The sequence below is a fragment of the Anabrus simplex genome, chromosome 7 (assembly GCF_040414725.1).
Source record: "Anabrus simplex isolate iqAnaSimp1 chromosome 7, ASM4041472v1, whole genome shotgun sequence".
Taxonomy (NCBI): Eukaryota; Metazoa; Arthropoda; class Insecta; order Orthoptera; family Tettigoniidae; genus Anabrus; species Anabrus simplex.
In genome coordinates this window covers 293427252-293451852 of record NC_090271.1, presented here as the reverse complement: position 1 = coordinate 293451852, position 24601 = coordinate 293427252, and the positions used below count along the sequence as shown (strand labels likewise).

At 38.6% G+C, this 24601-nt stretch overlaps 1 protein-coding gene across 1 annotated transcript in view; it reads right to left on the bottom strand.

Moving 5' to 3' along the window:
* The window catches only part of Nop60B (dyskerin pseudouridine synthase 1 Nop60B), a 172073-nt gene that overhangs the window by 105489 nt on the left and 41983 nt on the right, over positions 1 to 24601 (bottom strand). The window contains exon 4 of the mRNA XM_067151745.2: positions 13487 to 13602. Coding sequence (XP_067007846.2) covers positions 13487 to 13602 — 116 coding nt within the window. The remainder of the gene's footprint in view (positions 1 to 13486; positions 13603 to 24601) is intronic.

The window sequence follows — 24601 nt, the reverse complement described above, 5'->3', positions numbered from 1 at the left end:
ATAAACTCGGAATTCAAGAGGACAAATTGGAGCAAATATTTATCGAAAGGGGAGTTAGGGAATGGAATAACTTACCAAGGGAGATGTTCAATAAACTTCAATTTCTTTGCAAACATTTAACAAAAGGCTAGGAAAACAACAGATACGGAATCTGCCACCTGGGCGACTGCCCTAAATGCAGATCACCAGTGACTGATTGATTGAAATAGAAAAAAATGGAAAGGGTTCGACACTTCAAAAAATGGAGATATCAGACAAATAAAGACAAGGGCCATGAAGGGCCTGAAAATGAAATACTTCCTACCCATAAGAGCCTAACAGCGTCAGGGTCGGAACCGGACAAGTGTATAGATGAATATGAGAAGCCCGAAACAAGTAAGTGGAAGCAATGCCAGGACTCAGCTTAGGGTCCCGTGGTCGCCAACACACGCTCTCAAGTTCAGAGCTATTGCGGCCGTTTTTAGTCACCTCTTTCGAGAGGCAGGGGATAGCTAGTTTCACTGTTGCTATCACGTCATACAAGAAGGGAACTTAGGGAGAGAGACAGTGTCTTCATTCGTACTAGGGGAACCACAATGCCACATGAGGAAAGTTGGATGAAATAAGCCAGATTTAGCTGGGTGAAAACAGCAGGAATATTTTTCTTTCGTCGCTAGATGTTGGGATTAAATAAGCTAGATTTAACATAATTTGGCAACACTGCTCTCTCCTCTACAATTGAAGGCGATGTCGGAGTAAATCGGAATCGATTAGTAATACCTGTCAACTGCTGTTCCATAAAGAAAATTAGAAAGGAAAGAAGACAACAGGTTTTTGTAACAAACACTTAAATAACGTGGTCGATAGCAGTTGTTAAATCATTAGAAATATAGGGTAAATAAACAAACACTTCATTTGAACACTCTACACTGAAATTAAGTAAGAATGTGATATACCTCAAGATATGGTAGAGCGCATTGTAATTTCAGAGGTTTGTTCTTGCGCCTGATTAAATTTTGGAAAGGCTATTTCCATGTATATTTATTGCGAGACTGTTATCATTTCTCTACTAGCGCTTGGAATATGTTTTCATGATAGATATAGTATGGTTAAGTTTGGTTAGGTGGTGCTGTTTGAATAAGAAAAGTGAAACAACTGCCACAAGATGCGATCGGTGAACTTCGGCACCATACGGAACCAAAATGAGAATAGTTACTTGTAACCATATCGTTTTCTCGCTATGTACACTTGCGAGCCCTCTCCTCGACATTCGAAGGAGATCACAATACTATGAAGAAAATATAGAGGTTCCCACCTTTTCAACACACCGTTATTAAGTTGTTCCAATATTAAGTTAAAACATATTAATTTTGGTACCTGTTTCGACACTTTTACAGTGCCATCATCAGCCGATTAAGAGAACAGGGCAAAAGAACTAAATCATAAACAAATATAAGACGTTATTCCCAGTCAAAAGGATGTACGTCTGTTGAATTTCTAATCTCTGTGACATCACAATGTTAAAAAGAGAGAGGTTCCACCTATTCAATACAATGATAAACCGTTGCACAAACTTATGTCAACATGTTTAATTTGGTTTGGGACCGGTTTCGACACATATTTATGTCATCATCAGCCGATAGAAAAACATGACAAGAAGTATTCAAATATCAAAACACAAAAATCACATTAAAGGATAACTGTAACACATATAACACTTTCATGAAGTGAACAATTGAAGTTCATGTAGTTTTTACACTCTTGCTGTGAGTGTTAAAAGAACTGAAGGATACAAGTGAAATGTAAGACTTTTCCATGAAGATAATTTTTTGTAGAGATCATAAGCAGTGTGACGTTCTTTAGCACTCTTGCTGCAAGGTTTGAAGTCAATATATTAGATCTTGAGGTTAACCCTCCAAGTGCTATTGACTCACTACGAGACGATTCGGGTCCCGGCTCAAGTGCTATCATCTCGCAGTGAGACGATTCGTAAAGTCGGTATAACAACTAGTAAAATCGTTATAACAATCGATTTTACAAACATTCTCGCTGCGAAATGAAATTCTCTATCTGGTAAGCAAGGCAAGTTGGTCTTTGGTTGGGGAAGGAAAGCAGTAAGCGGCAATCTTGTCAGCTGTGAACGGGTCTTTCTTTCCGTCTACACAAACTGTCCAGTTGCTTCGAGCGTTTGAAGATTATTGTTTGCTGGCCAATTTGTGATAATTGTGTGCCTGATTTACTCTATTTTAAGTGGTTTATTTTAGTTTAGTGATTTATTTATTTATTTGTATCAGAAGCAATACATCATATAAATTATTAGTTAAGAATGAAAAATAAATAAATAGGCCTAACTGGTAAAAAAACATACTAGAGGTACATTCAAAGTAACAATTATATCATATCGGACCGGAATTTGGCAAGATCTCGACAATTTGGTGTGGCCTTCACTAAATCTTGCATGGTGCAAACGAGAGGGCAGGAGTTGCAATTAAGGAGGTGCGCCATAGTTTGTTCTTCTCCGCAGACACAGAGGGTTGACTCTTCAGATAGACCCCACTTCTTCATATTGTTCTTAGATCGACCGACCCCAGACCGTAGCCTGTTCAGACTCTTCCATGTAGACCACGACCCTTCATAACAGGCTGGAAGAGTTTCAGATGGATCCATCCATCCATTGAGATGAAGGTTTCTGAATCTCCAGGAAGTTAGTCTTGATGATTGAGGTGACTCCGAAAGGCACTCAGTAGAATGAAGAAAACTTCTCCTCGATTTCATTGTTGTTGAGCCGGTTGATAATCATGTAATGGATGTGTTTGTGAAATGTCTACTTTAGATTTTTCATGTTTGGCAGCTACTTCACGTCTAATATCTGGGGGAACAATGCCAGCCAAGCAATATACCTTATCACAAGGTGTAGACCTTAGGCAACCAGTTATAAGCCGGCAAGTTTCATTTAAAGCAATATCCACCTGTTTGGCATGACACGATCTATACCAAACAGGGCATGCATATTCTGCTGCAGAGTAGCTCAGTGCTAAAGCAGTAGTTCCCACTATTTGAGCTTGCATTCTCCAGATGGTACCGCATAACTTGCAAAGAATGGAATTTCGCGTAGATACTTTGTGTTTCGTGTTAAGTTAATGTTGTTCATACGTGAGTGCACGATACAGAGTCACCCCTAGATATTTAGGTGTTGAGCAATGATCCAAGAGAGCACCTTCCCAGAAAATCTTCAGTTTTCTTCTTGCCTGCATATTCTTTAAGTGAAAAGCGCAAACTTGCGTCTTTGAGGTGTTAGGCTTTAGATGGCTTTCTCTGCAGTATGGACTCAGTTCATCTAAGGCTTCCTTTAGTCTCCCTTCAACACTCTCAAACTGATTTTACTGATTATTATAATATAAACATGAGTGAACTAAGTGGTTCAAGTGCAATTAGAGAAGCATTGGAGGAGGTTAGGAGTGATGAGAGTGAAGACGACATTGGTAATGTAGAAGATTTTCCTGATGATTTATCAATAGACAACTTTTCTTCTGGAAGTGGGGAAGAATATGACCCTAATTTAGATACCCATGACTATATTGATGCGTCAAGTAGTGATGTAGACAATCCAAACGTGCTGACCCTACCAGGCACATTTACACCTAATGACCCACCACAACAGACTCCCTCTGAGTCTTTTTACCTGTGACTTTTCATTATTCATTGAAATTTCTATTATTATTATATATCATTGTGCTTGTAATGAAATTTGGCACATTTTGTATATCTTGGAATTCAATTTCAGATAATGTAGTGCTTGTGACCAACCTGAAAAACTGGAATACGTATTGATTTTTTTTTAAATATGACTAATCATCCATTTTACTTTTGCTGGATACATGTAAGTAAAACATCCCATTACAGTATTATCTTAATACTTTTAGGGTTAGTTAAAAGTATTGATAATAGTCATACTGCGCGTGTTCATGAAGCAAAGTGCGCATTTGAATCTGAAACTATATTTAAATATATCAGTTTCATCCATGTGCATGATTCGTCACTTTCGAAGTTGATTAAGGGCCTAGAAACTTGCAGTGCACCCCTACACGAATCCTTTCAGTTAATTCAAAACACCATTAGTGGTGTCCGTGGTGAAACTGTAGAAAAAGTTAAAAGGAAACTCAGTGCGGTGTTGGACTCAAACCCAGGACTGAAGAAGATTCAACCCATAAGCAACTACGTAAGTGGGATCAGGCAGTCTTTGCCAGAAGAATATTTGGAGCAGTTAGTTAGTGCCAGTTTACAAGTATTGTCCAGTTACGTCCGTCGACGAAGAACAATCATTTTCAGCGTATAAATTAATTCTGTCCGACAAAAGAAAGTCATTGATCCCTGAAAATATTGAAAAAGAAAACTGTAGCTTAGATAACCTACTGCCATACATCATTTGCAAGGAATGAAGTATATCAATTTAACACTGAGTTGAAATTAAATAATGTGTTTGGAAAGTGTATTTTGTTTTATTTTTGGTGGATATTTTCAAGATTTTTAGTGCATATGTGCATGCATATTTTTGGAGTTTTCCGTGCGTATAAACCCGGGCCCTAGTCATTATGCTCCTCAACTGTTCTCATTTTGTGCTTTTTAGTATTTTTTTCTCTTCACAACTGTTTTTTCTATGTCATATATTTCTTTAACATGGATATATTTCTTTCGACAAATAATATACAACTCTATTGTACTATTTCACTCATATCAGCATTTAAAGGCTTGATACTTGAACTTTTAAAATTTTTTCATCGGTTTTCCACAAACTTTTGGAAGCACAGTGTCGATCGGCATATATGTCTTGCTACTACTCTTTAAGAACTTGCTCCGTACCACATTTACGTATTTGATCTACGACTTCTTCAATATTGCAAGTTGTAAACAAAATTAAATCTGACATTATGAACTACCTGGGTATACGTGACCTGAGAACCGTTTACAGTTGTCCGATCTATGTTACCTTTACAAAATAATCAATGGCTACCCTGCTATGAATGGTGTGAAAATGTTGCTCATAGGGTCGGTTGGTGCATGCATTTCAGGGCAGACTCATATGTAATAGCAACTTCTGGCTCGGTGAGGAAAGAAACGGGAAACTACCTCACTCCTCATTTCCTTAGTACGCCTCTTCAGTGATGCCTAAGCCATCTATGACAGCTGATGGTGGAGCTGTTGAGGATACAACCAGCCTTAGGGCTGAAGACTGAAGATACATACACACGAAATGTATCCTCCGACGTACTTCCCTATATACGTTCCTAGCCGCCCTACATGCAACTGGCGCACTCATCATGTGTCCCGTCTGCGGCTAACCGTACAACAACGCTCTATCTTCCACAGTCGCCCTACCCTTGGTAACACACTACCCGATATCGACATATTTTACATCCTTCAAACAAAAAATGAAAAGATTCCTTTGAAGTCCTCTCTCCAGGTTTCCATTTTTTTCCGTCTCTCCAACCCTCGACCTTTCTCTTTCCTAATTTCTGTACCTGACACTTGCCAGTTATCGTTGTCATTGTTGTTACATTGTTACTGTTAAAAATGTTAATTTATTGTTGTTTATACCTTTGTTATCTTTTATACTTATTTAAACTTATTACTATTATTATTACTATAGCCTGTATCAAATAAATAAATCTCTTAATTAATTGACAATCCATTATAGCGAGTAAACTTTACGCCGTTATGAATTCTCACTTTAATGGACTTCTACTGTACATGAAAACATATGCTCATGGCTCAATAAAAATATCGAAGTATTATTGCAGATCACACTTTTTCTAAAACAAATATTAGTAGAAGCCTTTTATTTCGGGGCAGTGGGTTATTAAACATTATTTTCTTGTCACACTCTTAGAGAAGGAATTGAAGGTTACACTTGAGCATGTGTGACCGGGAGGAATCAGCCGCCATTTTGAAAACATCTACCAACTGATTGAGTCGAAACTCGACGGTGCAAGTTCAACATTCGTCACCTCTGTGAGCTACATGTGGACGCCAGTCCAGTTTCTGGCAGATTTCAATTTTGTCTTCAACAGTAAGGAATTTCACGACTTTTTCCATATCCATAACTAGGCTAATACAAGACAAATATGCACTACGCTAGTCAATTTCACATGATCATATTCCTAATCCAGATGTAGGCTGCCGTTTCACGTGGCAAAATTTCACTGCACCACTCAACACAACATACGTTTCTAACTTCTGAATGGAAAACGAAACACAAGCACAAATAGACTCAATGTGTCATTCAGCAATCTCCTACTAACCTACAAGCAAAACTAAGCATTCCTGAGGCTAACAGCTTGATCCCCGAAGTTGCAACTCGCCCTTTGAAGTTCCGGTATTCAAGGCCTTTTCCCCATAATCACGCAACTGTGGCAACGGCTCTTAGCAGAGCTGAAAATCACACTTTTTCACAAGGAATGAAAAATAATAATTTCAGGGCTAGGAAAAATGTGGTTGTACTAAGAGGTAATAACGAAAATTTGTGACGCGATAAGTGAGGAATTTTCATATAGATTTAATACAATGAGAATCGGGACTTTGAATTTACGACATGCTAAGTGGGAAAACGTGTTAATGAGTCAGTAAAATCAATGTCGCCCCTATACAAAGAAAAACATCCTCACTTTAGAACTGTATCGTACTACGTCTACTGGACTGATTTTCCCAAAAGTTTTGCGTACAGATTTGGAAGATCTCAGGTCGATACCTGCTTTACCTGTGAACAATTTGAACTTAAGATGAAGTCCCCACATCTTGAAGTGGAAAAACGATCAGATGCAGCCGAACTGATGGTACACAACCGCAACGCAAGAAAATGGCATTAATGCATGAAGCATCTGCAGAAGGAAAGAAAGATACTCATATCCTGTCCTTAGCATTTGATTACATGCAGAACGTAAGCTTGACAAAGGTTTCAGTTCATGAACTCTTCTATTTAACACAACTTACTGTGAGAGTGTTTTGCATTACAGATGTCAAAAGAAAGAAGAGCACACTGTATGTGTATCGTGAAGAAATGGTAGAAAACCTCCCGATGAGGTCAGTGACTACAAAAAGATTTGATTTGTTTATTTATCATCAACAGAGTTATTAATTTTCCAAATAAAGATGATTTAATACTTACTACAGATGATATACCGTATTTACCTTAATAATCCCCGCCGTCGAATAATGCCCGCACCCTAATTTTAGGAAGGCTCGTTTTGAAAAAAAATTAAATGAACTAAAATTCCTTCCATCGAAAGAGTAACGTAGGCATAAACAAACATTTTGTATCACTCCGCGAGGTCCACGTGGTCTTTACGCAAATATGAAAATGAGCAAGTAGGCCTACTTACGTGACAGGTATTTCATTAATCTGAACTTGCAATAGGCTCGATTCCCTGCAGATGGGAAGATTCGTTGTCTCTTACATCACTAGAATCCTCTCCTAAATTACTTGCAAGTTCGTCACACTCCATGTCTAAAACACTCCTCACACGTAGTCTCTTTTTACCGGAGAGTAATGCGACCGGTGTTGGATAATTCTTTTCGTGCAATGTAAACACTTGAAATAGACACACCGGCGAAATCTGTGTTAGTTTTGCGATACAGTAAAACCTCGTTAATTCGAAGTCTTTGTAATACAAAAATCGGGCTTCCAATTACATGATTTTGAATGAACAGCCACCTTGTAATTCAGAAATGCCAACCCTCGCCAGTTTTCACAGATTCTGCTTTTTCGCGTACTGCCTGCTATACGATATTGTGGCAGCCCTTAAAACACTGAATACAAAAGAATTACGATTTTACTCTATTTTCAACTATGAAACACACTACAGACAGACGGAAGTGAGTGAAAGTGTGGAAAGCTACACATGCACGTTCTGGAAGATGCGTTCTATCGTGACGTGGAGTAATTTTGAATTTAAATTACTCTGTAAAATACGGTAATATTTAAAAAAATGTAAAGTCACTTTAGAATTAAAAGTCTGAATTGTTTTCTTTTTAAATATGACATATGGGGAGTTTTCTTCCATCTACGGTTGCACAAAGCATAACTGTACACTCAGCATCGAAAACTAGGTGAGCCAGGATCGTGTCGGCAACCTTGACGCAAATAAAACCTGCACCCCAATTTTTTTAAATATGCGGGAATTATTTGCGTAAATACGGTAATACATTCAAATAATAACAATATTAACAGCACTTATTAATACTAATTATAACTAAGCAATATATAATATACTGTATACATATTTACAAAACACACAAGGAAAAAAACCCCCATGAAAACAGGAAAGTGTTTATACATTAGAAATGACCGAAGGAAGGAAGTATAACTTTCAGTTACCAAATGCACAGAACAAGATAGAAGGAACACACTGTTTATGAAGCGTCCATAAGATGTCTGAGAATTTCACTAGCTGACGAGTGAAATATATCCACCAACCCGCTAATTTTGTTCACGGATCTTAGGGCCTGCATAAACCAAGAGTTCCTGTGTGATTCCGTTCTGCACCTGGGTAAGTGAAAGATGACAGCTTGTCGGGTGTTGCGGGAAGGAACATGAATTGGTAGCAACTGGAGTAATTTGGGACTGTCAAGGAAATTACCGATACATTTGTGTATGAAACGTGCGTTGCCATACCTGCACCTAGTTCTAAGAGATTCAATACACATGTTTGTACAAAACAACTCATAATCTATGAATGACTGCTTGATACCCAAACACTTTTTACTGATCCATTTTGGGAATATGATCTGTACTCGCTCTAAGGCATTAACTAAGTATTGCTGTGAAGGGGTGCACACTTCAGAGCAGTACTCTTAGACTAGATCAGGGATGGCGAACTTATGCCACGCGTGCCACTAGGTGACACGCGAACACGACTTATGTGACACGCCACACGACATACTACCATATTTTAATTTTTTTAACATGTAATAAATAGGTCGGTAATCTTCAGACATAGCATATTCCAGCATTATGCTTTAATAAATAAATACGTCGCAATCAATTCTTTGGCCACCGGGCAAGTTGGCCGGGCGGTTAGGGGCGCGCAGCTGTGAGCTTGCATCCGGGAGATAGTGGGTTCGAACCTCACTGTTGGCAGCCTGAAGATGGTTTTCCGTGGTTTCCCATTTTCACGCCAGGCAAATGCTGGGGCTGTACCTTAATTAAGGCGAAGGCTCGTTCCTTCCCTCTCCTAGGCCTTTCCCATCCCATCATCGTCATAAGACCTATCTGTGTCCATGCGACGTAAGGCAAATTGTAAAAAAAAAAATTGGCCATATGTTTTGTAAATTTTATTAGGCTAAAGCAAAAATATATTATTTCTAAAATTTACCCCTTTAAAAATGTAATTTTCAGTGATTTTAGCAAAAATCCCATGAAACATTCGGTCGAGGTCCTCCACCCCAGTTGTATCATCCGGCCCAAAGTGTCACGCTCCAGGACACTGCCCTTGAGGCGGAAGAGATGGAACCCCTCGCTGAGTCCGAGGGAAAAACCTACCCGGGAGGGTATTTAAGAAGCAAGGAGGAGAACATTCAGTCGAACATTATATATAATGAATGCAATCAAATAACTGAACAAAGTCAAACGAGGGGGTTTATGATTATTCTAAAGGAAAATAACCCATGGCACACTAGACAGCAAAAAGCAATAAACAAGACGTTAAGTGACACGCTAGTCGGAAAAGGTTTGACACCCCTGGACTAGATCATATAAGCAAGAAGTACAGGGTCTTCAATGGGACAACAGATTTAAAACTCTTGCAATTTCTTTTGAGGAAGCCTAACGTTTTAAATGCCTTGTTAATGATATTTAACACAAGCTCATTGAAAGATAGACCATTCTGATTACTAAAAATAACACCAAAATTGTTAATTTTATCAACAAGCTTCACTTCTTGATCCTTTCTATGATAATTGAATACATTGACTTGCGATTTTCTCGTAAAGGATTTGGCACTGCACTTCGAAATATTTAGGGTTAAATGCCACTTTTTGCACCGATCACTAATATTATTTATATCAGACTGTAACAATTCACAGTCATTCGTCTTTTCAATTACCCTGTAGAGTTTAAGGTCATCAGCATAGAGCAGGTAGTTGCTCGAATGGATTTGTGATGGCAGATCATTAACAAATAGAAGGAAACACAAAGGTCCCAGTAGTGAACCTTGTGGAACGCCAGACATAGGCTGATAAGGACGAGAAATGATACCCTCGTATTTTACATGTATGTATCGAAGTTGCAGTCTCTTGCTACTATTATATAACATGTAAAGAGTACCTCCTGTCGCAAAGATAGCATTTAAACCATTCAAGCAAGCCATATGCTGACAACTTAGTCAGAAGAGCATTATGCTGCACAGAGTCGAAAGCCTTAGAAAAGTTTGTGTACACGGCATCAACCTGCTTGCAATTGTCCAGAGCGCTAGATATGAAGTGGGAGCACACAGCAAGATTGGTGGTAGTTGATCGTTTCTGGACAAAACCATGCTGGTTAATATTAATTAAACCACTGACTGCACTCTACAAGGCTTTGTACACGACTCTTTCCGCTACTTTGGAAATGAGTGAAAGAAGTACTACTGGTCTGTAATTGACAAATAAAGATCTCTCACATTTCTTAAAGACTGGAATAACATATACTTTCTTCCATTTGGACAAGAAATTGCCTGTACGAAGAGACCAGTTGATTATCGTGGCTAGTGGGTTTGCCAGCTCCTCAGCACACTCACATAACACAATTCCTGGAATGGGATCTGGACCGGATGACTTCTTGCAGACTTCTGAGGACGAAGTTACCACTGATGATAAGTTAATTTCCCCAAATTGTTCGGTGTGAGAATTACAGGGAACACTGGATGGAAGGAATTTTTTGAAAGTGTCAACAAAATTATCCAGGATTTCTTTCAGTGAGCTAATTGCCTTGTCTTCATTAATCATCATAGAGGGTAGCCACCTAGATTTTGATTTGCAATTAATAAATTTTCAAAATCTTTCTGGATGTGATAATATCTTCCTCAACAGACTCGACATAATCCCTGTACTTCCTCCGCTGCATTTGTTTGTATTCCTTTCTTAGCGTCGCAAATTCGATGTAATCTGAGGGAAGTGAAGACTTTGCAGCTCGTATCCTTGCTCTTTCCTTTGCCCGCATTTCGTCTCACAGTTCAGAATCCTACCAAGAGGGAAGATGCCTAGTCTTCATTATGCGGAAAGGTATGCCGTCCTTAAGAGCGCTGTGCAGTAAGTCATAAAAAAAGTCAACTGCGACACCAAAGGATGGACAGGATTCGAGCAAGTTCCACGGACAGCGGGATAAGATATTTCGTAGATGAGGCGAGTCTGCTTTTGTCCATACGAATAATGATTTTGTAGTCTGTGGTAAACAAGGAACATGAGAAATATAAAGTCTGAACTCAAGTGCAGAATGATCTGATTGTACTAACTGTTCTGTTGCTTCACACAGGGTATTATTAGTGACTTTTTCAGACACGAAAGCAAGGTCCAGGAAGGTATTTCCTCGTGTTGGAAAACTGCAAACTTGGCGAAGGATAAATTCATTGGTGATCTCTAAAAGAAAGCATGCTTCCTCGCTGACATGGGTGAGGATAGGATTAATAGATCTGGAATTGTCTGAGGCCCAGGCTAATTGGCTTACAATGAAATCACCGCACACAATAACAGTGTCATTTTGTTTTGCTACGCGACTGATTCGAGCCAGGGTTTCTCGGAAGTCTGTGAGCCGTACTCTCAACTCTTTCGGGGGCAGGTAACAGCAGACTATGTACAGTGGTTGGCCAGGGAGAGGGGTGGCATTCGCAACAACACATTCCCAGTTTCCCACTAGGTTGGGTTGTTGCACTGGACCGTAAGCAGAGTTTACTGCTATTAAAACCCCACCATCCGTGTTCATACAAGTACCGAGCTTGATAGCTACAGTCGCTTAAGTGCGGCCAGTATCCAGTATTCGGGAGATAGTGGGTTCGAACCCCACTGTCGGCAGCCCTGAAGATGGTTTTCCGTAGTTTCCAATTTTCACACCAGGCAAATGCTGGGGCTGTACCTTAATTAAGGCCACGGCTGCTTCCTTCCCACTCCTAGGCTTCCCTATCCCGTCGTCACCATAAGACCTATGTGCGTTGGTGCGGCGTGAAGCAACCTGCCAAAAAAAAAAAAAAAAAAAAAAAAAAAAAAAAAAGTTCTTACAAGTAATTATATTTTTAACATTTTGGTGGAAAATATTATTGTCGTGCAGTATTTCACTGTTGTCAATTGAAGCGTCGAGCCAGAACTCTGTTAAACACATGCAGTCGTAATGCATGTCACTCAGAGCAACGTTAAAGTCCACGAGTGATTTCTTAAAACTACAGATATTCTGGTAGTAGATGCTAAGGTTGGTATTTACCTCCTGTCCTGGGTTCAGCTGGACATTGCCGGCAACTGCTAGTAGTAGAATACTTAGCGTCAGGATGGAGGTAGATGTACCACTGGCCGAAGGCTTGTGCTTACACGCTGACTGGACGCCATTCGCTGTTGCTTGTTGTTAATACACAACACATGGGCGCTTATTTGCAGCTTATTATTGAGAGAGTATATCTTCCCAAAAAGTTATACCGCACTTAACGTCAAAGTATATGCTAATCGGTTCAATTTAATTTTCATTCACTTATTTCCGAAAAAACAAAAGGCAAACCTAGAAATGAAAGGGTAAACTTGTCCATCAATGCTTCTTACCATTTCATATAAACAAATGAAACGAGGGGTTGCATGAAAAGTTACTCTAAAATCAATGGATTGTATCATCATACATTCTTTATGGCATCAAGAACTGGATCGCCTGCACAACCATAAACTTCAGTGCATCTAACCAGTAGAGTTGCTGTGAAGAAAGCAAAAACGCAAAACTTGAAGTTGGAGGCTTATATTCCACCCAAATATCATGATTTCTAATAGGAAATATGTTCTTGGCCAACAGAAAATGAAAACTGAAAACAGTGCTACTGTTTGACAGGCATAGTGACTTGGAAACATACACTATTAGAGTTTTTATTCACATTGAAGTTCTTCTTAAGTTCTATATCATTGGTGAATCTGTTAGAATAAAGATCCAATTGTGCTATAGAAAGAAAGGGAGATGAATGATTAACATGATATTATGTGAAATAAATTAATTATGGCTAATGTTGTAATTTATATTTCTCTTCGAAAAATCAACTCGTTTGTATTTTTTAAAGGGCGGAAGTCAATGGAATTAAAAGTTCAATAAAAATAAAGTTGCAATAATTTTTTTTAAATCTCGTAATATCATGAAGAAAGGTTGTTCTGGCTAGATGAAGTGGCAAAACAATAACTTTGTAAATTTATTTTCTAAATAGTTACTTGTATTTTCCTAGATATGTAATCTGGACGACATATGACCTTAAAAAAAGCACGATTCAATTATATAGCACAGGTTAAATAATATACTCACCTTCAATGTGCTTTCGACTGCAGAATGAAGTTTGAATATGCAGATATATTCTTTTCCAGCACTCTGTTGTGATTTAACCAGTCTTGTGGCTCTTTCTATACAAACAATGAGACAACCTAAAGGAAGAAACAACCAAACATAAGAGCTAATGAAAGGAATGAAAAGCTTTCAAAATAGGTCATTTTTAATAATAAAAAAAGGACATGATTTTTGCATAACCTACTTATAACCTTATCAGAGCAATCATTAGTAATAAAGAACTTGAATAATTATTTCTGTTTACTGTAGAGAAAACAGTCAAATAGGGATTAATATGTATGCAAGTCAATAAGTATCTGCAATTTTGCTCTACTGTCTTTAGGTTGGGTCTATGGCATTGTGTGCTCACCAGGTGTTAGATAGAAGACTTTCAGCACAATACAGGGACAATGTTTTGCCACAGCAACGTGTTTACCAGTGGACTGAATAGTTCAAAAGGGGCTGCACCAGCGTGAAGGATGAGGAAAAATCCGGACATCCGTCTGCAGCCGTAACTAATGCCAATATTGAAACAGACGAGTGACTGTTCTATGAATTTCAGCTCCTGGTACACCCTCGGAAAAAAAAAGTTTACGAAACGCTGTTCTAGCAGCTGGTGAGCACACAACGCCATGGTGCCAAACGAAAGACAATTACAGCAAAATTGCAGATACTTATTGACTTGCCCTCGTATAACAATTTTGCTTTTATCAATACAAAATTAAATAAAAAATTCATGATAAATCCAATGTTTAGAATCTACAAAAACGGCATGACTTGCTTTTACCCCCCAAGGAAAATTACAATTTAAAAAAATGTTGAGCTAACACTGTTCTGCATTCCATAACTCCTCTATAAAGGTGATGTTCTTCAGTCTGTCAAAACTAATTCAGGATAAAATAAACTTTAAAAATACCCGAAAGTGATGTCAGTAATTTTAACAGAATTATATGTTTCGTTCTTGAAAGAACAATATCAGATTCTATCAAATTGCACTTGTAATATTTTTAAAATTATTATTATTATGATATCAGGATGTGGTGAACTTCATGAAGAGAGACACCAGGCATGGTTAAAATTTCAATTCAATGAAACTGATGAAAATGCTACCAACTTCAAAAATGTTAGGAAGAAATTCACACAAAATACCATATTTAAGCGAATAATTCCCGCCGTCGAATAATGCCCCCACCCTCATTTTAGGAAGGCTCATTTTGAAAAGAAAAAAGAAATTAAATGTAATAAAATTCCTTCTATCAAAAGAGTAATGCAGGCATAAACAAATATTTTGCATTACTCCGCGAGGTCCACGTGGTCTTTACGCAAATATCACTGCTATGAAATATATTTTCCATGAAAATGAGCAAGTAGGCATACTTACATGACAGGTATTTCATTAATCTGAACTTGCAATAGGCTCAATTCCCTGTAGATGGGAAGATTTGTTGTCTCTTGCATCACTAGAATCCTCTCCTAAATTACTTAAGTTTGTTACACTCCATGTCTAACGCCCGTAGGCGGCTGGAATATCTAATTGAAAGATAAAATCACAGCGACGATTAATATGATCAAGATTGTGCAATTAATAAACATACTAGATGGATAAAAGAACGTGCGACATATTTCCAGGACTACGGCGACTCTGATTTTCAGACACATTTTAGGTTATCAAAAGCCTCCGAACAGAACCTGGAATTCCCAACACACAGGTAGGCCTAAAATGAATTGTCGATTATAGCTAATATCTTGTACGGTACACGACTGGGTGACTTTTAATGAAGAATTAAAGAACACTACCTTATTTTTTGAGTGACATACAATGTGTAGGCTATAATTGGTTTTCTTATTCCCTTTGTTAATGTTTTCTGCCACCAAGTTCAATAACAATTCACTCTCTTGAAAAGTCATAATAGGCTTCTTTCTTCATTTATATCTTTACGCCTAATTTATGCAAATTATTCGCAAACCCCGAATGGAATCAAAAACGTTTTTTACAATTCAATAGTGGCGGCAGCACGTAGTCATTCATTTTCCATATGTCAGTATGAAAAATTTGCGGTTCAAACTCAGATTGAAACGAAAACTTACTTTTGGTAAACCGAGATAATAAATTCTCTGGTGAATATGGAAATGAGCTTTATCCGAGATAATGACATATCCGAGTTTTGGAAATCTAAGATAACAGCAAAAGTTACCGACATTGGTGAATACGGGCCTAGAACACTTCTCACACGTGGTCTCTTTTTACTGGACAGTAACACGACTGGTGGTGAATAATTCTTTTCGTGCAATGTAAACACTTGAAATAGACACAACGGTAAAATCTGATGTTAGTTTTGCGATAGAGTAAAACCTTGTTAATTCGAAATCTTTGTAATACAGAAATCGGACTTTCAATTACGTGATTTCGAATTAACAGCCATCTTGTAATTCAGAAATGCCAACCCTCGCATGTTTTCACGGATTCTGCTTTTCCATGTACTGCCAGCTACGTGATATTGTGGCGTTCCTTAAAACGCTCAATACAAAAGAATTACCATTTCACTCTATTTTCAACTATGAAACCCACTATAGACACACCGAAGTGAGTGAAAGTGCGGAAAGATACCCCTGTACGTTACGGAAGATGTGTTCTATAATGACGCGGAGAAATTTTGAATTTAAATTGCTCTGTAAAATATGGTACTTTTTTTTTTTTTAATGTAAAAGTCAGTTTAGAATTAAAAGTCTGAATGGTTTTCTGTTTAAATATGACATATGTGGACAGTTTTCTTCCATCTACGGTTCCACAAAGCATAACTGTACACTCAACATTGAAAAGTAGGTGAGCCAGGAGCATGTTGGCACCCTTGACGCAAATAAAACCCGTACCCCAATTTTGTGTCTCAAATTTTTTCATGTTTGTGGGTTACTGTAGTCACGTCCTAGTTCGTGAACCATGGGCAACGGCTGAGTGGCCTAGTAAGTGGTCCTGAGAGTCGGGATACCAGTTGCTATGGAATGGGAGTGGGCATCTCGGACATATTCTGAGTCGTGGCCCTCCTTGTGCTCAGGCGGCCAGGACTACACAATTCACCGGTGGTCCATAACCCGTTAGAGGAGAGATCCTCACTTGGACTATGTGCAAGTAGGGCAGCATCCTGCTTCATGAATTTACCGAGCTCAGAACACTTTAAGCAAGCCTCGGACCTATGGGAGTAATGGAGTCCCACTCCCATTTGACAGGCGAGGGACTCCTTGGAAACAACTTGGCGAACGAAATGGAATTCGGTGGGGAGCTATCAATATTAATGGGGCTTATGGAAGAGAGAAGGTAGAACTTGCTGAGTCAGCAAAGAGGATGCATCTGGATGTGCTAGGAGTAAGTGATATTCGGGTAAGGGGAGATAAGGAGGAAGAGATAGGAGATTATAAAGTGTACTTGACGGGTGTTAGAAAGGGAAGGGCAGAGTCTGGGGTAGGGCTCTTTATCAGGAATACCATTGCACGCAACATAGTTTCTGTTAGGCACGTAAGTGAGCGAATGATGTGGGTAGATTTGTCAGTGGGAGGAATTAGGACAAGAATTGTGTCCGTGTATTCACCATGTGAGGGTGCAGATGAGGATGAAGTTGACAAGTTTTATGAAGCATTGAGTGACATCGTAGTCAGGGTCAACAGCAAGGATAGAATAGTGCTAATGGGCGATTTCAATGCGAGAGTTGGGAATAGAACTGAAGGATACGAAAGGGTGATTGGTAAATGTGGGGAAGATATGGAAGCTAATGGGAATGGGAAGCGTTTGCTGGACTTCTGTGCTAGTATGGGTTTAGCTGTTACAAATACATTCTTCAAGCATAAAGCTATTCACCGCTACACATGGGAGGCTAGGGGTACCAGATCCATAATAGACTATATCTTAACAGACTTTGAATTCAGGAAATCTTTTAGGAATGTACGAGTTTTTCGGGGATTTTTCGATGATACAGACCATTATCTGATCTGTAGTGAACTAAGTATCTCTAGGCCTAGGGTAGAGAAAGTGAAATCTGTCTGCAAACGAATAAGGGTAGAAAATCTCCAGGATGAGGAAATTAGACAGAAGTACGTGGATATGATTAGTGAGAAGTTTCGAACAGTAGACAGTAAGCAGGTTCAGGATATAGAAAGTGAATGGGTGGCATACAGGGATGCTGTAGTAGAAACAGCAAGGGAATGCCTAGGAACAACTGTGTGTAAAGATGGGAAAAGGCGAACATCTTGGTGGAATGATGAAGTGAGAGCAGCCTGTAAACGTAAAAAGAAGGCTTATCAGAAATGGCTCCAAACAAGGGCCGAGGCAGACAGGGATTTGTACGTAGATGAAAGAAACAGAGCGAAACAAATAGTTGTTGAATCCAAAAAGAAGTCATGGGAAGATTTTGGTAATAACCTGGAAAGGCTAGGTCAAGCAGCAGGGAAACCTTTCTGGACAGTAATAAAGAATCTTAGGAAGGGAGGGAAAAAGGAAATGAACAGTGTTTTGAGTAATTCAGGTGAACTCATAACAGATCCCAGGGAATCACTGGAGAGGTGGAGGGAATATTTTGAACATCTTCTCAATGTAAAAGGAAATCATCATGGTGGTGTTGCAAACAGTCAAGCTCATGGGGAGGAGGAAAATGATGTTGGTGAAATTATGCTTGAGGAAGTGGAAAGGATAGTAAATAAACTCCATTGTCATAAGGCAGCAGGAATAGATGAAATTAGACCTGAAATGGTGAAGTATAGTGGGAAGGCAGGGATGAAATGGCTTCATAGAGTAGTCAAATTAGCGTGGAGTGTTGGTAAGGTACCTTCAGATTGGACAAAAGCAGTAATTGCACCTATCTATAAGCAAGGGAACAGGAAGGATTGCAACAACTATCGAGGTATCTCATTGATTAGTATACCAGGCAAAGTATTCACAGGCATCTTGGAAGGGAGGGTGCGATCTGTCGTTGAGAGGAAGTTGGATGAAAACCAGTGTGGTTTCAGACCACAGAGAGGCTGTCAGGATCAGATTTTCAGTATGCGCCAGGTAATTGAAAAATGCTACGAGAGGAATAGGCAATTGTGTTTATGTTTCGTAGATCTAGAGAAAGCATATGACAGGGTACCGAGGGAAAAGATGTTCGCTATACTGGGGGACTATGGAATTAAAGGTAGATTATTAAAATCAATCAAAGGCATTTATGTTGACAATTGGGCTTCAGTGAGAATTGATGGTAGAATGAGTTCTTGGTTCAGGGTACTTACAGGAGTTAGACAAGGCTGTAATCTTTCACCTTTGCTGTTTGTAGTTTACATGGATCATATGCTGAAAGGTATAAAATGGCAGGGAGGGATTCAGTTAGGTGGAAATGTAGTAAGCAGCCTGGCCTATGCTGACGACCTGGTCTTAATGGCAGACTGTGCCGAAAGCCTGCAGTCTAACATCTTGGAACTTGAAAATAGGTGCCATGAGTATGGTATGAAAATTAGCCTCTCGAAGACTAAATTGATGTCAGTAGGTAAGAAATCCAACAGAATTGAATGTCAGATTGGTGATACAAAGCTAGAACAGGTCGATAATTTCAAGTATTTAGGTTGTGTGTTTTCCCAGGATGGTAATATAGTAAGTGAGATTGAATCAAGGTATAGTAAAGCTAATGCAGTGAGCTCGCAGTTGCGATCAGCAGTATTCTGTAAGAAGGAAGTCAGCTCCCAGACAAAACTATCTTTACATCGGTCTGTTTTCAGACCAACTTTGCTTTATGGGAGCGAAAGCTGGGTGGACTCAGGATATCTTATTCATAAGTTAGAAGTAACAGACATGAAAGTAGCAAGAATGATTGCCGGTACAAACAGGTGGGAACAATGGCAGGAGGGAACTCGGAACGAGGAGATAAAGGCTAATTTAGGAATTAACTCGATGGATGAAGCTGTACGCATAAACCGGCTTCGGTGGTGGGGTCATGTGAGGCGAATGGAGGAGGATAGGTTACCTAGGAGAATAATGGATTCTGTTATGCAGGGTAAGAGAAGTAGAGGGAGACCAAGACGACGATGGTTAGACTCTGTTTCTAACGATTTAAAGATAAGAGGTATAGAACTAAATGAGGCCACAACACTAGTTGCAAATCGAGGATTGTGGCGACGTTTAGTAAATTCTCAGAGGCTTGCAGACTGAACGCTGAAAGGCATAACAGTCTATAATGATAATGTATGTATGTATGTATGTAATTTTTTTTTTTAAATATGCGGGAATTATTTGCGTAAATACAGTATTAGAAGAATAAGAGAAAATTTCATAAAGACTTATGGTAATAAATTCTACAGAGGACAATTATCATAAAACAAATTTCAGAAATTATTATAAGATTTTTGTAAGACAATTACAAAAATATAATTTCCTACTTTAATGGTAAAATATGAAAATGGTAAATTAGCACATAATTGCGAAAATGCTGAAATCGTGGCAAAAGCATCAGGAGACTTTAGAATTTTGCAGAACCAAAGAAATTCCTACAAATACTCAAATAAAAACAAAACAAAATTAATAATATAGTTCCTCCAACACCCGAAGAAGTAGAAAAAGCACTCAAGGAATTGAAAAACTGTAAGGCAATTGGAGAAGATCAGATATTTGTAGAAATGTGGAAATATGCAATTTAATACAGTTTGGATTTCCTTACAAATGGATTTAAAAAAAATTAGGATCACAGAAAAATTTCCTGATCCTTGAACAACAGCTATTCCAGTAATCGGCAGGTAGTGGGTTCGAACCCCACTGTCGGCAGCCCTGAAGATGGTTTTCCGTGGTTTCCCATTTTCACACCAGGCAAATGCTGGGGCTGTACCTTAATTAAGGCCATGGCTGCTTCCTTCCCATTCCTAGGCCTTTCCTATCCCATCGTCGCCATAAAACCTACCTGTGTCAGTGTGATGTAAAGCAAAAAACAGCTATAATACACCCTCTTCACAAAAAAAAGGTGATAAGAATGATCCTGATAACTATAGAGGCTTATCTCTCCTAGACTGTACATATAAGAATTTTTCTGTATCTTATATGAAAGAATTAAAGAAGAATTAGAAGAAAAGCTAGAAGAATACCAGCGAAGTTTTAGACCATGGGTAAGTTGTAGTGAGCAGATCATTATTCCCAAATTAGATACGGCATATTACAAGAAACGAAATAAGCCTCTTTTAATAACATATGACTGCATATATAGGCCTTTGATATTAAAATTTTTAAGGAATTTTAGACTCCATCCAAAACTAATTAAACTTAAGAACTTACATTAACTGATACTAAATCAAATCAAAAGTTAAGCCAAGTCTTGTTCGTAATCCGTAGGTAGGCTATCACATGAAAAATATTCACTACTCTTCACTATACTACTCAACACAGAATTAATTTCTAACTTCTGAATTGAATACGAAATATGAGCACAAATAGGTGTAACCGTACGAAAGTACGATCCCCAAATTTTAGGTTAGGAAATTTCGTAAAATAATTTGTAATGTTAAAGTCATGTAAATCATATAATTTTGTTTATTTAGAATGTAAAAACATAATATTATTAGAAGAATGTGTAGTTAGGGAATATTGCATATGTAGGTAAGAGTCTGTAAATATGGCCTAGCTGTAAGGATTGTGCAACCGGGAAAACAGTGACTATATCGGGAAGAACGGTTGAAGTCAGTTGAATGTGTTGCAACAAGTGGCTTGGAAATACGGGGTACGGCAGGTAGTATAGGCTGAAGATTGGAGTGGATCAATGTGGATGTACGTGAGTGGACGTTTGCTGTCACATCAGACGCACGATAGCCAATACGAGGGCTTTGTTTTAAGCGAGGTTGGGTTGACTGAGTGACGCGTGAAGAAGTGCCTGTGAGAGCATTGCTACTAGTAAACTTTTCAGGACGCTATAACCACGTGCAGCTAGCCTATATAAGTATGTATGCGTGTGCGGCAAGTCATTCTGATTCTGACTCTGATTCTGTTTGTGTTCTTGATTCTGTGTGTTTCTCACTCGGACCGGCACGCGGGAGCTGCTTTGCGCAGATTCTTAGGCGATGCTCTATTGTTCCCAATAAGTAATATTTTACCTACGGAGTGAGCACGCTAAATATCGCTGATGCTACAAGTTTCTGGTGGCCGCTATGTAAAAGACTCTACTAAGTGTTTATTTGTAATTCCAACTCTGTATAACAATAGGGATGTATAGAACTAGCACCAATAGAGCGCACTGCTGTTTTACTGGGTAAGCGCAATCCGCTCTTCATTTGTCTCCTGTATACTCATGCCGCTAAATATCCACGAATTTAAGTTGCTTAAATAGTTATTTTCATGACTATGTCGAGCTGTTGCAGTGTTCCTCTTTGCAAATATCAAGGAAGCCCATTTTCGTTTCACCAGTTTCCACAAAATAAAGAAATGAGGAAGAAATGGTTACAATCTATTAGAAGGAAAAATTTCTGTGAGAAGAATCTGTAATACCAATATAATGGTCCGTTATTGGACATTATAAATTTTCCAGCTAACTCATTCTTGGTTGCCTGCGAAAATATTAAAGGGTGTTCCCATTATTTTCAACCCGGTGATTTCACAAAAACTTTGCTGGGTAAGTGCGATTTACGAAGAGAAATAATTCCTATTTTCTACCTATAAACTGATTAGGCATTTTGATAACAACCACCAAATTCATCCTTTTGTATTTAAAGGTGAGAGAGCAAGATTAAAACCGGGCGCTGTTCCATCGCTTTTTCCGTCAACCACGAACACGACAAAAACAATGAAGAGGCCATACACCAGAAATTTGCCTGATTACCACGATAAGCCTACACTATCGGAATATGCAGAAATAACCTCCCTTTAAGTACGGGAAGAAATCGTGAATATACCCGAAGAAGTGAATGTTACATTTGTGACTCCCATTTTCAAAGACATCAGCACTCAAAAATACTGCAGGTAATTTGGTTGTTGAGCAAACAATGCGTAATCGTGATGCCATATTGCTTTATACAGGGTTTGTAGATGTCCAACATTGTAATTTGGTGTTTGCTGTTCTGGGAGAAAACAGATACAATTTACCGATATTCCCTCTTGAAACCAGACTGTGTTTTTTCTTGACTAAGGACAACAAATCTGACAAAGAACTAGACCTTACACTTGGAATCCATAAAACTACTGTTGGGAGAATATTTAATGTTTGGATTAATTTCATGTACTTCCAATTTAAAGAGTTGAACATTTGGCCTGATAGAGAAAATGTCCTTGAAAACAGTCCCCTTGCTTTTAGACAGAAATACCCCTCGACTAGAGTTATAACTGGTGCAACTGAGATTATACATAGCAAAACTTGTTCCGAGGGCAAACATTCCACTTTCATAGGGCTAACTGGCCTCAAACATTTGGTAGGGGGATGCAGAAAAGTTTATAAATTTTGGCTGCATGTTTCTGAACACTAAATAATACCAGTCTTGGGAAGTGCTCTAATGTGTAGCTTACAGCAGCAATATGCTTACAACATGCCTTGGGGCCTGCTCCAGCAAAACGTTCGCATTCCCCTCCTATAATATCACCAGGTAATCCTAAAAAAAGCTTCCCATCATAGGTCTTATGTTTTGTGTACATGGATTTCACAGCACTGCATTTTAGAATTTCACCTGATTGAAATTAACCTTTTATAAACAAAACAAACACAATGATTTGTAGTTGGAAACAGGTGTTCCATCTATTTCCGATTTTCTAAATGCGAAATAATCCATCATGTGCAAATTTGTGATAGTGATCTTCACCTTATGGGTGATGGTCAAATATTCAAAGGAACCGGCACTGGGAAACTCAAGAATATTCACATGCCTTTGGTGGTGGACAGAGGCTGTATCTGCAGTTTCATGTAAAAATTACATGAATCGAAGTGTATAAGCAAGGGGAGCAAGTGCGTGTTTAAATATTTATTTCTGATTTAAGTCTTGTGGAGGTACATTTATATATTTATCAATGTACAATACTCAAGTAATTGTAATCTTTAGGAAAAGGCATGCTGACTCCTATTCATTATTTGGATAATAAAGTGTGTTAGAATTTTCCAATTACCGCTGTACTAATTCTTCCTTCCTCCCGCGAGTTTTAACGTTTCTGGTCCGTACCTCATTTTGCAGCGGTTTAAGGCTTAAACGCTGAAAATCATCCGCAATATACCAGGGGATATACCCATACAATTTATTAATATAGTCGGAGTAAAATTGAGAAGATACAATCGGCTTTAGCCCAAAAAAGTCGGTCACATTCTATACATTACTCGCAGCTGACTGGGAGAAACATAAGACGATCGCCTTGCGCTTACACAGTAGCAGACGAGCGCTATCTGGCGCGAACTTTCTCTGCCTACATCCCTATTAGACTATAATTCTTCAACGAGATAATGTATAGTGGAAGTGGTGATGCGTGCTGAATATACATTCGGTAGTGGATGTGTGGTTGTGCACAGAGCTAGTTCTTTGTAAAGGAAATCGTCGGCCGAGTATGCAGTTTCAGTTGGAGAAACGAGCATGTTCACACACACCCTGGAAAGTACAACATAAGACAGAAGGCTGAGGCAGCAGCTGGGAGAGTACTCCCCAGAAATGTACAGGAAAAATAACACTCTAGATAATGAGGGGTAAGTTTTTCTCGTGGCAATCAAAATACAGTACCGTAGCAACTTTCTCACAACAGTTTTTTATCACACATAATTATATTACTCTCATTTCGTTCCGGTTACAGATCGAGCAGCAAAAACACCAGCCAACTTATAAATGCAGTCTAATGCCAAACAATCCTCAAGATTCTTCTATGCAATGCTAACTCCAATGTGGTTATAATTTTTGTCAACACACGCTTAATATAACTAAAAATTTTAAAAAAAGTTTTTTTCAAACAGGATCTAGTGTCATAAATCAGATAACAACTCATCACATTCCCAGAATACAGTATCTGAGACTCGCGCTATAATAATTTTTAAAGTTTTCAAATCTCCTTTTGGAATTAGGAAGAGTTGAATATGTCCTACTTCTTGTAATTATTACACATAAACAAGATGTAGCTGATGATGTCTAGTCGCACGACAA